Source organism: Dendrobates tinctorius, unplaced genomic scaffold, assembly GCF_039654945.1.
Source record: "Dendrobates tinctorius isolate UK_male_01 unplaced genomic scaffold, ASM3965494v1 ptg000132l, whole genome shotgun sequence".
NCBI classification, from domain to species: domain Eukaryota; kingdom Metazoa; phylum Chordata; class Amphibia; order Anura; family Dendrobatidae; genus Dendrobates; species Dendrobates tinctorius.
Genome location: NW_027361800.1, coordinates 6,191,660 through 6,204,304, shown reverse-complemented (window position 1 = coordinate 6,204,304; position 12,645 = coordinate 6,191,660). Strand labels below are relative to the sequence as shown.

The window sequence follows — 12,645 nt, the reverse complement described above, 5'->3', positions numbered from 1 at the left end:
GGGAGTGGAAAAAACCCGAAAAAAGAGGCTCCTTGCCACCGGCCTTCAAACGAAGGTACCCATTTGATGACCCAGTGGTGAACAGATGGGATAAGGCCCCTAAGCTGGACGCGGCAGTAGCCAAAGCCTCCAGAAAATCTTCCATCCCTTTCGATGACAGGGCCTCCCTAAAAGACCCGCTGGATAAAAAAGCGGATTCCTTTCTAAAGGGAACATGGGAGATGTCAGCAGGCACCCTAAGACCAGCGATAGCTGCCACTTGTACAGCCAGATCCATGATGGTCTGGCTAGATCAACTGGATTCCCATCTGAGAGACGGAGCCTCAAGAGCATCCATTCGGAAAACCCTACCAATCTTCCAGAGTGCCGCTGCTTTCCTGGCCGATGCCTCAGCAGACTCTGCAAGGATGGCGGCTAGATCCGCAGGGTTATCTAACGCAGCTCGAAGGGCCCTCTGGTTAAAATGCTGGCCAGGGGATATCCAGGCCAGGTCACAACTCTGCTCCATTCCTTGCGAGGGGGAATATCTATTTGTCTCTGCCCTGGATGAACTGTTAGAGAAAGCCGGGGATGATAAAAAGAAGTTTCCGAGCCTCCCGAATCCTTCTTATAGACGCCCCTTTACCAGGAAAGGATATTTCCGTAGAAGGTCGTCCAGAGATCAGGGCAGATGGGATGACAAAAGGAGAGGTACAGGTTTCATGTTTGGAGGAGGGGGGCGCCAGGAAGGTCCAGCACGGGACACTAAAAAGCCGCCCCAATGACTAGAGGCCCCGGTAGGGGGGAGACTAGCTGCCTTCTACCCAGCCTGGTCCATGATTTCAGATAGTAATTGGATACTGGGGGTGATAGCTACGGGTCTACAACTGGAATTCACCCGGGTTCCCCATGATCGATTTAGGGTCACCCCAATCAGGTCCTCCACATCAGAACAAGCTGCACTGGAGGCCGAGGTTCATGATCTTTGCCTTAAGAAGGTCCTAACTGTGGTTCCAGAAGGTGAAAGGGGGAAAGGTTTCTACTCCCCTCTGTTCCTGGTCCGCAAGCCAGACAGTTCCTTTAGGACTATAATTAATCTTAAGTCCCTTAATGAATTCTTGGTTATACGCCCGTTTAAAATGGAAACAATTCAACAATAAAATTGTTTCAAAACTGCTTTATGGTGGTGTTGGATTTAAAAGATGCTTACTACCATATACCCATTCATGCAGCTCATCAGCGCTTCCTCGGAGTGGCGGTTCAGTTAAATGGGTCAGTTGAACATTTCCAATATGCGGCCCTCCCCTTTGGGGTGGCAGTCGCTCCCCGGGTATTTACCAAAGTAGTAGCGGAAGTTATGGCCCATCTACGTGAATCTGACATTCTAGTAGTACCCTACTTAGATGACTTCCTGATTTATAGGAAAAACGGCAAAACATTGTACGGAACAGCTACAGAGGGCAATGTCTGCCCTGGAGCGGTTAGGATGGCTGCTAAATATAAAAAAATCTCGGTTACAGCTGAGGAAAATCCAGCAGTTTTTAGGCCTGATTCTAGATTCTGAGAAACGGGAATGCCGTCTGCCTCCGGAGAAGCTTGTTCTCTTACACTTTCAGGTCCTAAATGCTTCCAATAACCCCACCATGTCCCTTAGGAAAGCCATGTCCCTTCTGGGTTCCCTTTCCTCCTGTATCCCAGCGGTGCAGTGGGCCCAGTTTCATTCAAGAACACTTCAGGGCGAGGTTTTACTGCATCAAAAAATCCTCGGAGGTTACTTAGAGGGCCAGCTAACCTTGTCCCGAAACACAAGGGAGTCCCTAGAGTGGTGGCTGGACAAGGATAATTTATCCAGAGGAGTTCCCTGGGAATTCGACGTATCCCGCATAGTCACTACGGATGCTAGCCCTTCTGGCTGGGGAGATCATATGGGTGAGGTCGTGGTCCAGGGCCTATGGGACCAGCACCAGATAAATGTCATCTAATTTGAAAGAATTGACAGCAGTAGAACAGGCAGCTAAGAAGCTACTTATGTATCTGCAGGGCCATCATGTGCGAGTGCTCTCCGACAATCAGGTCACCGTGGCTTATATCAACCACCAAGGCGGGACTCGTTCCAAACCCCTGATGAATGTGGCAGAACCGTTGTTCCAACTAGCAGAGCAGCATTTTCTATCTTTGACAGCGCAACACATAAAAGGGAAAGAAAACATTATGGCAGATTTCTTAAGCCGCAATCTGCTAAGGCAAGGAGAATGGTCCCTAAACATCTCGATCTTCCACCTGATTGTGCAAAGGTGGGGACAGCCAGAGGTAGACCTCTTCGCCACCAAAGAAAACAGAAAATTGAGACTATTCTGCTCCCTAAATCCCAGAGAGAACCCCCTGGCAGTAGATGCCTTTCTGATAAAGTGGGACTTCAGGCTAGCATATGCCTTCCCTCCCCTATCGCTACTACCCTTGGTGTTGAGAAAGATCAGAAAAGACAGAGCAAGGGTTATAGTCATCGCCCCATTTTGGCCCAGGAGGGCTTGGTTTTCTTGCCTCAGGACCATGTCGGTGTCCGATCCTTGGGTTCTTCCGGACATCCCGGATCTCCTATCCCAGGGCCCAGTCTTCCATCCTCAGGTGGCTGGCCTACATCTGACGGCGTGGAGTTTGAGCGGGCGCTCTTAAAAGATAAAGGCTTCTCCCCAGACTTAATTAATACCCTTGTTAAAAGTAGAAAGGCCATTACTACCAAAATCTATGTTAGAATTTGGAAGAAATTCCTTCACAGCTCGGGAATAGTCGCTGGGGGTTCAACACCTATAAATCAGATCTTAGAATTTCTTCAGAATGGTCTGGACATGGGGCTTTCCACTAGTACCCTTAAAGTACAAGTAGCAGCCTTTGGGGCCCTCTTTAGCTGCAACATCGTGGGTAATTACTGGATCAGTAGATTCATTAAAGCAGCAGGAAGGGCCAGGCCCGGTAGTGAAGGATAGATTCATGCCATGGGACTTGAATCTAGTCCTCACGGCCATGACGGAAGCTCCATTCGAACCTATTTCATCAGCTTCCATAAAAAACCTGTCCCTCAAAGTAGCTTTCCTAGTAGCTCTAACCTCTGCTCGCAGAGTTAGCGACATCCAGGCATTATCTAGGCGTCCTCCTTATATACAGATTAAAAATGATAGAGTAATACTCACACCTGATCCAGCGTATTTACCTAAAGTGGTTTCTAACTTTCATAGGACTCAGGAAGTAGTCCTTCCATCCTTCCTCCCTAATCCGGCTAATAATAAGGAAGAGAAACTACATACCCTGGATGTTAGGAAGTGCCTTATAGAATATGTGGCAGCTACCGATCCTTGGAAGAAAGATGATGCCCTGTTTATTTCCCACCAAGGCCCTAGGAAAGGTTATAGAGTATCAAAGAATACACTAGCCAGGTGGATTAGAGAAGCGATTGCCTTAGCATACACCTCAAAAGGCAGGTCGCCAACCGGGAAGCTGAGGGCACATTCCACCAGAGCCATGGCGACCTCGTGGGCCGAGAGATCAGAAGTCTCCATCGACCAGATATGTAAGGCGGCTACTTGGTCCTCTCCGAACACCTTTTATAGTCATTATAGGCTAGACTTGGGTGCTTCCACAGACCTCTCTTTTGGGATAAGGGTGCTGCAGGCTGTAGTCCCTCCCTAAAGTAGTTATTACTCTCTGTAATTCTCTCAGGTGGTGCTGTCATGGACGACCGAATAAAGTCTTAGTTACTCACCGGTTAACGGTATTTTTCAGGACAAATTGCACAATAGCTTTTGGGGTCCTGTTACCCTTGGGAAAATAATTGGGGTTGAAAAGATCATTTTTGTGGAAAAAATGTGATATTTTAATTTTACGGCTGTACGTTATAAACTTCTGTGAAGCCCTGGGAGGTTCAAAGTTCTCACCACACATCTAGATAAGTTCCTTTGGGGGTCTAGTTTCCAAAATGGGGTCACTTGTGGCTGGTTTCCACTGTTTAGGCACATCAGGGGCTCTCCAAACGTGACATGGCGTCCGATCTGAATTCCAGCCAATTTTGAATTGAAAGTCAAACTGCGCTCCTTCCCTTCTGAGCTCTGCCATGTGCTGAAACAGTGGTTCCCCCCACATACAGTCATATGTTAAAGTTTGGGCACCCCTATTAATGCTAACATTTTTTCTTTATAACAATTTAGGTTTTTGCAACAGCTATTTCAGTTTCATATATCTAATAACTGATGGACTCAGTTATATTTCTGGATTCAAATGAGGTTTATTGTACTAACAGAAAATGTGCAATCTGCATTTAAACAAAATTTGACCGGTGCAAAAGTATGGGCACCTCAACATAAAAGTGACATTAATATTTCGTAGATCCTCCTTTTGCAAAATAACAGCCTCTAGTCACTTCCTGTAGCTATTAATGAGTTCCTGGATGAAGGTATTTGTGACCATTCCTGTTTACAAAACAATTCCAGTTCAGTTAAGTTTGATGGTCGCCGAGCATGGACAGCCCGCTTCAAATCATCCCACAGATGTTCAATGATATTCAGGTCTGGGGACTGGGATGGCCATTCCCGAACATTGTAATTGTTCCTCTGCATGAATGCCTGAGTAGATTTGGAGCGGTGTTTTGGATCATTGTCTTGCTGAAATATCCATCCCCTGCGTAACTTCAACTTCGTCACTGACTCTTGCACATTATTGTCAAGAATCTGCTGATACTGAGTTGAATCCATGCGACCCTCAACTTTAACAAGATTCCCGGTGCCGGCATTGGCCACACAGCCCCAAAGCATGATGGAAACTCCACCAAATTTTACTGTGGGTAGCAAGTGTTTTTCTTGGAATGCTGTGTTTTTTAGCCTCCATGCATAACGCCTTTTTGTATGACCAAACAACTCAATCTTTGTTTCATCAGTCCACAGGACCTTCTTCCAAAATGTAACTGGCTTGTCCAAATGTACTTTTGCATACCTCAAGTGACTCTGTTTGTGGCGTGCTTGCAGAAACAGCTTCTTTCGCATCACTCTCCCATACAGCTTCTCCTTGTGCAAAGTGCACTGTATTGTTGACCGATGCACAGTGACACCATCTGCAGCAAGATGATGCTGCAGGTCTTTGGAGGTGGTCTGTGGATCGTCCTTGACTGTTCTCACCATTCTTCTTCTCTGCCTTTCTGATATTTTTCTTGGCCTGCCACTTCTGGGCTTAACAAGAACTGTACCTGTGTTCTTCCATTTCCTTACTATGTTCCGCACAGTGGAAACTGACAGGTTAAATCTCTGAGACAACTTTTTGTATCCTTCCCCTGAAAAGCTATGTTGAATAATCTTTGTTTTCAGATCATTTGAGCGTTGTTTTGAGGAGCCCATGATGCCACTCTTCATAGGAGAATCAAATAGGAGAACTACTTGCAAGTGGCCACCTTAAATACCTTTTCTCATGATTTGATACACCTGGCTATGAAGTTCAAAGCTCAATGAGGTTACAAAACCAATTTAGTGCTTCAGGAAGTCAGTAAAAAGTAGTTAGGAGTGTTCAAATCAAGAAAATGATAAGGGTGCCCATACTTTTACACCGGTCAAATTTTGTTTAAATGCAGATTGCACATTTTCTGTTAGTACAATAAACCTCATTTGAATCCAGAAATATAACGGAGTCCATCAGTTATTAGATATATGAAACTGAAATAGCTGTTGCAAAAACCAAAATTGTTATAAAGAAAAAAGGTTAACATTAATAGGGGTGCCCAAACTTTAACATATGACTGTATCAGGTATCAGCGTACTCAGGACAAATTGCACAATAACTTTTGCAGTCCAATTTCTCCTGTTGCCCTTGGTAAAATAAAAATTGGACCTGAAGTAATTTTTTTGTGAAGGTTAAATGTTCATTTTTTTTAAACATTCAAAAAATTCCTGTGAAGCACCTGAAGGGTTAATAAACTTCTTTAATGTGATTTTGAGCACCTTGAGGGGTGCAGTTTTTAGAATGGTGTCACTTTTGGGTATTTTCTATCATATAGACTCCTCAAAGTGGCTTCAAATGTGATGTGGTCCGTAAAAATAAAATGGTGTTGCAAAAATGAGAAATCGCTGGTCAATTTTTAACCCTTATAACTTCCCAACAAAAAAAATGTTGGTTCCAAAATTGTGCTGATGTAAACATGTGGGAAATGTTAAGTTTTTTGTGTGCCATATCTCTGTGATTTAAGGGCAAAAAAATTCAAAGTTGGAAAATTGCGAAATTTTCACCAAATTTCCGATTTTTTCACAAATAAGCGCAAGTTATATCAATGAAATTTTACCACTAACATGAAGTACAATATGTCACGAGAAAACAATGTCAGAATCACCGGGATCCATGGAAGCGTTTCAGAGTTATTACCTCATAAAGGGACAGTGGTCAGAATTGTAAAAATTGACCCGGTCATGAACGTGCAAATCACCCTTGGGGGTAAAGGGGTTAAACTGAATGAACATCCTCCAAGGCCGGTGATTCCATAATTTTTGCCAGGGGTTGTATATCGGATGATGGACTGTGGTTTATGGTCCCGTGTCCTGTTCCGCGTAGCAAGCAAAGAATCATGTGTGTGAACTCTGGCCCATTGATATGCCACAGAGATGCTTTTAAGCGGATACTTCCTTTGTCTGAAAGGTTCAGTTACTTGTGAGGCTTCACAGTGAAAGTCATTATCACTAGTGCAATTTCTTCTGGTCCTTAAAAACTGTCCGATAGGTACCCCATTCCTTGTATGGGGTGCATGGAAACTCCGATAATCAAGAAGACTGTTGGTGGCAGTGGGTTTTCGAAACAATTTTGTAAAAATAGTGCCATCGTCCGACCTTGATCGAAAAAAGTCACTCAGGAAGAAGACAGAGAAAGTCGGGATGATGTTATGCATGTTATTGTTAAGATGTTCAATGAACATCCAACATTCCTCTTATGTTCCCAACCAGACAAAGAAAATGTCGTTGATAAAACGTGACCGATACTGCACTTTATCCTTGAAACAATTTAACGGGTAAACTATCTGATGTCTGCCAATAGAATGATCTGTCAAATAAAAAGTAATTGTGTTTTAAAATGAAATCTAACTGATCTGTGACCAAAGATTCATGCATTCTATCTGAGTAAGTAGGTCAAAAAAATAAAGAACGGCTGTGATGCCATCTTCATGGTTACTGTTCGAATATAAAGATTCAATGTCACATGTTACCAACAGAACTTAAGATGGCAAATTCATCCCACGACAGATCCTTATGAAGTGGGAAGTGTTCTGTACAAAAGAAGGTAAATCCTTGACCATGGGTTGTAAAAAATGGTCAAAATAAATACACGCCTTTTCGCATAAGCTACCAATGCTGGCCGCCGATGAGACCCCCTGATGTACCTAAACAGTGGAACCCCCCCCAATTCTAACTCTAACACACTCCTAACCCTAATCCCAACCCTAACCCACCACTACACACCCCTAACCACAATCCCAACCCAAACTATATAATTTATGGCCTTCTAAATAAGCACCTCACTATACTGTATGTTGGTCAGTAATTTGAATCCGTATTTGCAAGCTAAATTTAGTGAAACCTGCAAAGACAGATACTATAATTGAAAGATCTGTACCTTTTCTGTGTTTTGGACCTACTTCTGGTGTATGCTTAGTAATACTGATGCAAAATAGACTTTTGAATAAAGATTTAGTCTGGATTTAATGATGAAATGTAATGCCTTCTTTTGCTTAAATCCTGCTTCTTGCTGCACCCTTCTACTATGAATTTACAATATCCTTAAAACATGGCTAATATTAGGGAGCTTGAGGACTGGAGATGATAAAAACTGGTTTCGATCATGATATACTTGTTAAAAATTAGTTTTTAGCTCATACTATAACTTACACTTGCTTTTTACAAAAGGTGACCGTGGGATGCCAGATCCATCTGGGCAAGGACAAATGAATAAAGGAGGCGTTCATAGGTAAGCTTACGGTATGTTCTGTGCACGATAAACAAAACTTGTGGAAATTCTGGACACCAGAAACTGAAAGAAACCATTACCTTTATGTATTGAATAGTGTATCAGTAATGTCACAGATCTAGGGATTTTTTCTTATTGTGATATTTGGCATGGGAAACAGGTTTTTCTCATATCTAATTGACTGTCTTCCTCTTGATCAACATGTTACAAATCTACTGGTTTCACACATCTTGCCTCCATGGTCAAAGTTTGGATTACAGTTTTCAGACTGGCTTTGGGCCTCTTGAAACACTCTGCCTCATAGACAGAGTTCCCCATAAATTCTAACACCCCAACATATTTATCAGAAACTTTTAGTTTACGTTCAGATTCAAGATTTTTTTATGTTAAGCCTTACTTCAAAATACACTGACAGATGTAAGGCATTAAATTCAAAAGTTATTTTGCAAGCCCAGAAAATCTATTTTCTTAAATTCATTCATAACCATGTTGCAACCAAAGCCTTAAGAGCAAAGCTAGAGTTTAGACAGCAAAATTCTAATTTACAAGAATTCAAACCCCCAGGTAAGTAATTATTCATCAAACAGGTGTCCAGCAGACAGTTACTAAAAAAGATCTTAAAAAAAAATTCCTTCCCATTTCATGCTGTCAGTAATGGCACAACTTGTAAGAGAAATCTCAGAAGACCGGAGAGAGAAAATAATTTCTTTATGCAAGAAAGGTGAAGGTTGTAAGACAATCAGCAAAAAATTACTTACCAGTCAGTAATACTGAAGCAAAAGTGATACATAAATGTTACAAATATTGGAACTGCAGCCATCTCACAGATGTCCAGCCTGACAAGTTGACACCTAAAAAGAGGAGTGTCTGATGAGAACGGTTGAAGAAAAATAGACCTGGAAGTTCTTTGTAATTAGCTAAAGAATGAGAAAGGCAAACCCTTGGGAGTGTTTCCCGTGACTCAATATGCAGCAGAAGGGCATGCATGGGTGTCATCCATGAAGGAAGACTCCTAAAACCCATGCACAAAACCCACATACAATTTGCTAGGGCCTTTGTTGAAAAATGTAAAGTCTACTTTGACTATGTACTCTGGAGTGATGAGACCTAGATAGGTGTTTTTTTTACTTATTGTTTCAAAACTTTGTGCCATCGCAAAGGTGAGGAGTGCAAAGAAAAAGAGTGGTGCCTACAGTGAAACATGGCGATGGAAGTGTCATGTGGGGCTGCATGACTGCTGTTGGTGTGGGGAGCTACATTTCATTGATAGAATCTTCTCGTTCAATAAAGAGCAGTACATCTGTGAATTTGATACCATCACTGTCATGTTAGGGTACCGTTACACCTAGCGATGCACCAGCGATCCCGACCAGTGATATGACGCGGTCAGGATCGCTGGTGCATCGCTAGGTGGTCGCTAGTGAGCTGCCAAACAGGCAGATCTCACCAGCGACATCGCTGGGGACGGGGATCGCTACTTACCTGTCAGACGAGGCGATCCTGCGTCCTCCCGCCCGGCTCCACGCGTCGCTCGTCGGCGCCAGCAGGAAGTGACCGACGAGAAATGATCCAGGAGCTTCTCGCGCGATCAGCGATAACCAGCGGGGGAGCCGGTCGGAGGTAAGTATCACATGCAGCGATATCGCTAGCAATATCGCTGCAACGTCACAAAATCGGTGACTTTACAGCAATATTGCTAGCGATATCGCAGTGTGTAACGGGGGCTTTAGAAAAGTAAAAGATTACTCATAGAAGAAAATGGCATGTTCAATATAAATGTTTATAAATCGGGCATTATTATAGCTTGTCCATAATGCTATTATATATTGGTATTGATGGGGACAAATTGTTTGACCGTTTTCTCCTCTGCTAGTATATGTCGAAGTCTAAAATACTGTTCAAAATACAAAAGGTCGTTAATAGAAAATTTGCAGGCAGGTGAAAGAGGGGACTTACCTTTTTGTGAAACAATTGTGCATGGGGCACATAGATTAGGTGCTAATACATATATAAGTATTTCTTAAACAATCAACATAGATGGTAACATGTAGTAATAGTATATAGTAGGCAAACCTTGCAATTTACAACCATGGCTTCTAAAGGGTCCATGTAGGCATAGGTAAGAGTTAGCAAACTTTGGCAAATAACAAGACCGTATATTACCTTATAGAACCCTCAGAGCCCCTGCATCTATTGTTGTTGTAAGGTAAAAGCCTCGTAATCTTGTTTGCTAACTCTTACCTATGCCTATATGGACCCTTTATAAGGCTACCACATGGTTGTAAATTGCAGGGTTTGCCGACTATATATTACTACATGTTACCATCTATGTTGATTGTTTAATAAATACATACAGTTGAAACCAGAAGCTTGCATACACTATATGAAAAGGCACATGCATGTTTTTCCTCAATATCTGACATGAAATCAGAATAAACCTTTCCCGTCTTGGGTGAATTAGGATTACCATAATTATTTGACAAATGCCAGAATAATGGAGAGAGAATGTTTTACTGTATTGTTATTACTTACTGCAAAGTCAAAGGTTTACACACTAAGATTACGATGCCTTTAAACAATTCTCAACTGCCCACATGATGTCATGTGCTTGTAAGCTTCTGATCTGAGTTGGGAGACACACCTCCGGATGTATTTTAATGCACACCTGAAACACACTGCTTCTTTGAGAAATCAGCCAAGATATCGGGAAGAGAATTGTGGACTTGCACAAGTCTGGCTCATCATTTGGTACAATTTCAAGAAACCTGAAGGTGCATCGTTCTTCTGTACAGTTATATGCAATGGCAAACAAGATGGGAATGTCCAGCCATCATACCGCTCAGGAAGGAAATGGGTTCTGTGTCCCAGAGATGAACATGTTTTGGTCCAACATGTGGATATCAACCCAAGGACAAATGCAAAAGCTGGTAAGATTGTGTTAAAGTGAAACGAGTGCTGTATAAGTGGCATAAGTATAGCAAAGTCAATGTTTTGGACTGGCCATCACAAAGCCCTGATCTCAATCCTATTGAAAATTTATGGGCAAAGCTGAAAAGGCAAGTGCAAGCAATGCGACCTACAAACCTGGATCAGTTACACCAGTTTTGTCATGAGAAATGGGCCAAATTTCTGACCAACTATTGAGAAGCTTGTAGAAGGCTATCCCAAAAGTTTGACCCAAGTAATTCAGTTCAAGGGCAATAGTACCAAATACTAATGAAATATATGTAAACTTTTGACTTTGCAGTAAGTAAAAATGCCTTAAAACATTCTCTCTCATTATTCTGGCATTAGTCAAATATTAATAATTATGGTAATCCTAATTGACCTAAAATGGGAAAGATTTATTCTGATTACTTGTCAGATATTGAGAAAAACATGCATATGTGTATTTTTATATAGTGTATGCAAACTTCTGGTTTCAACTTTATATGCCCCAAACATCTCTCAAATATTTGTTTTGTAAATTCTAGTAAAAGCTTAACCCCTTTCTGCCATATGATGTACTATCCTGTCCATGTGCCCTGGGACTTAATTCCCAAGGACGGGATAGTACGTCATAGTGATCAGCGGCCGGGTGTCTGCTGATTATCACACCCGACACGTTAACCCCTGGCACTCTGCAATCAAACATGATCGCAGTGTACCGGGGCTTTAGGGAAGCATCGTCAAGGAGGGGGCTCCCTCCGTACTTCCCTGAGCCCCCGAAGCAGCACGATGTGCTACACTGTTCTGGGGGCCTCCTTCCCTGCAGGTCCCTGGATCTAATATGGCGGCGGGGACGTTCGGGGTCCTGCAGGGAGCAGACTTCCTCAGTGCCTGTGTCAGATCGCTGATCTGTCACAGCGATCTGTGATGTGTCAGATCAGCAATCTCACACGTGACAGTGATGTCCCCCCTGGGACAGTATAATAAAGCTAAAAAAAATAATAAATTCATTTTTTGGAAATAAAAAAAAATAAGTACACATTTAGTATCGCCGCGTCCTTAACGACCCGCCCTATAAAACTGTCCCCTTTAGCGAACCCCTTAAAAAATAAAAAACAAAGCAAAAAATGCTTTATCATACCGCCGAACAAAAAGTGCAATAACGCGCGATCAAAAAGACTGATATAAATATCCATGGTACCGCTGAAAACATATCTTGTCCCGCAAAAAACGAGCCGCCACACAGCGTCATCAGCAAAAAAATAAAAAAGTTATAGCTCGCAGAATAAAGCGATGCAAAAATAATTTTTTTATATAAAATTGTTTTCATTGCATAAAATTAAAAAAATGTATGTATTTCCATTTTCCCATTAGGGTTAGGGCTGAGATTAGGGTTAAGGGTGTGTTGGAGTTAGAATTGGGGGGGGTTTCCACTGTTTGGGCACATCAGGTGCTCTCCAAACGCAACATGGCGTCTGATCTCAATTCCAGCCAATTCTGCATTGAAAAAGTCAAATGGTGCTCCTTCCCTTCCAAGCTGTGCCATTTGCACAAACAGTGTTTTACCCCCACATATGGGGTATCAGCCTACTCAGGGCAAATTGAAAAACAACTTTTGGGGTCCGATTGCTCCTGTTACCCTTAGGAAAATAAAAAATTAGGGGCAAAAATATCATTTTTGTGGGGAAAAAAATGATTTTTTTATTTTCACGCCCGGGCATTATAAACTTTTGTGACACACTTGGGGTTCAAAGT

General features: G+C 42.4%; 1 protein-coding gene across 6 annotated transcripts in view; it reads left to right on the top strand.

The window, feature by feature from the left end:
- The window catches only part of LOC141048054 (scaffold attachment factor B2-like), a 350,882-nt gene that overhangs the window by 321,910 nt on the left and 16,327 nt on the right, over nucleotides 1-12,645 (top strand). For 3 of the 6 annotated variants that reach the window (XM_073543402.1, XM_073543398.1, XM_073543396.1), the window contains one exon: nucleotides 7,902-7,962. The exons of 1 other annotated variant lie outside the window; for it this stretch is intronic. In XM_073543402.1, coding sequence (XP_073399503.1) covers nucleotides 7,902-7,962 — 61 coding nt within the window. Of the gene's footprint in view, nucleotides 1-7,901; nucleotides 7,974-12,645 lie in introns of all 6 variants that reach the window. 2 more of the 6 variants (XM_073543399.1, XM_073543401.1) reach the window with 1 other exon arrangement.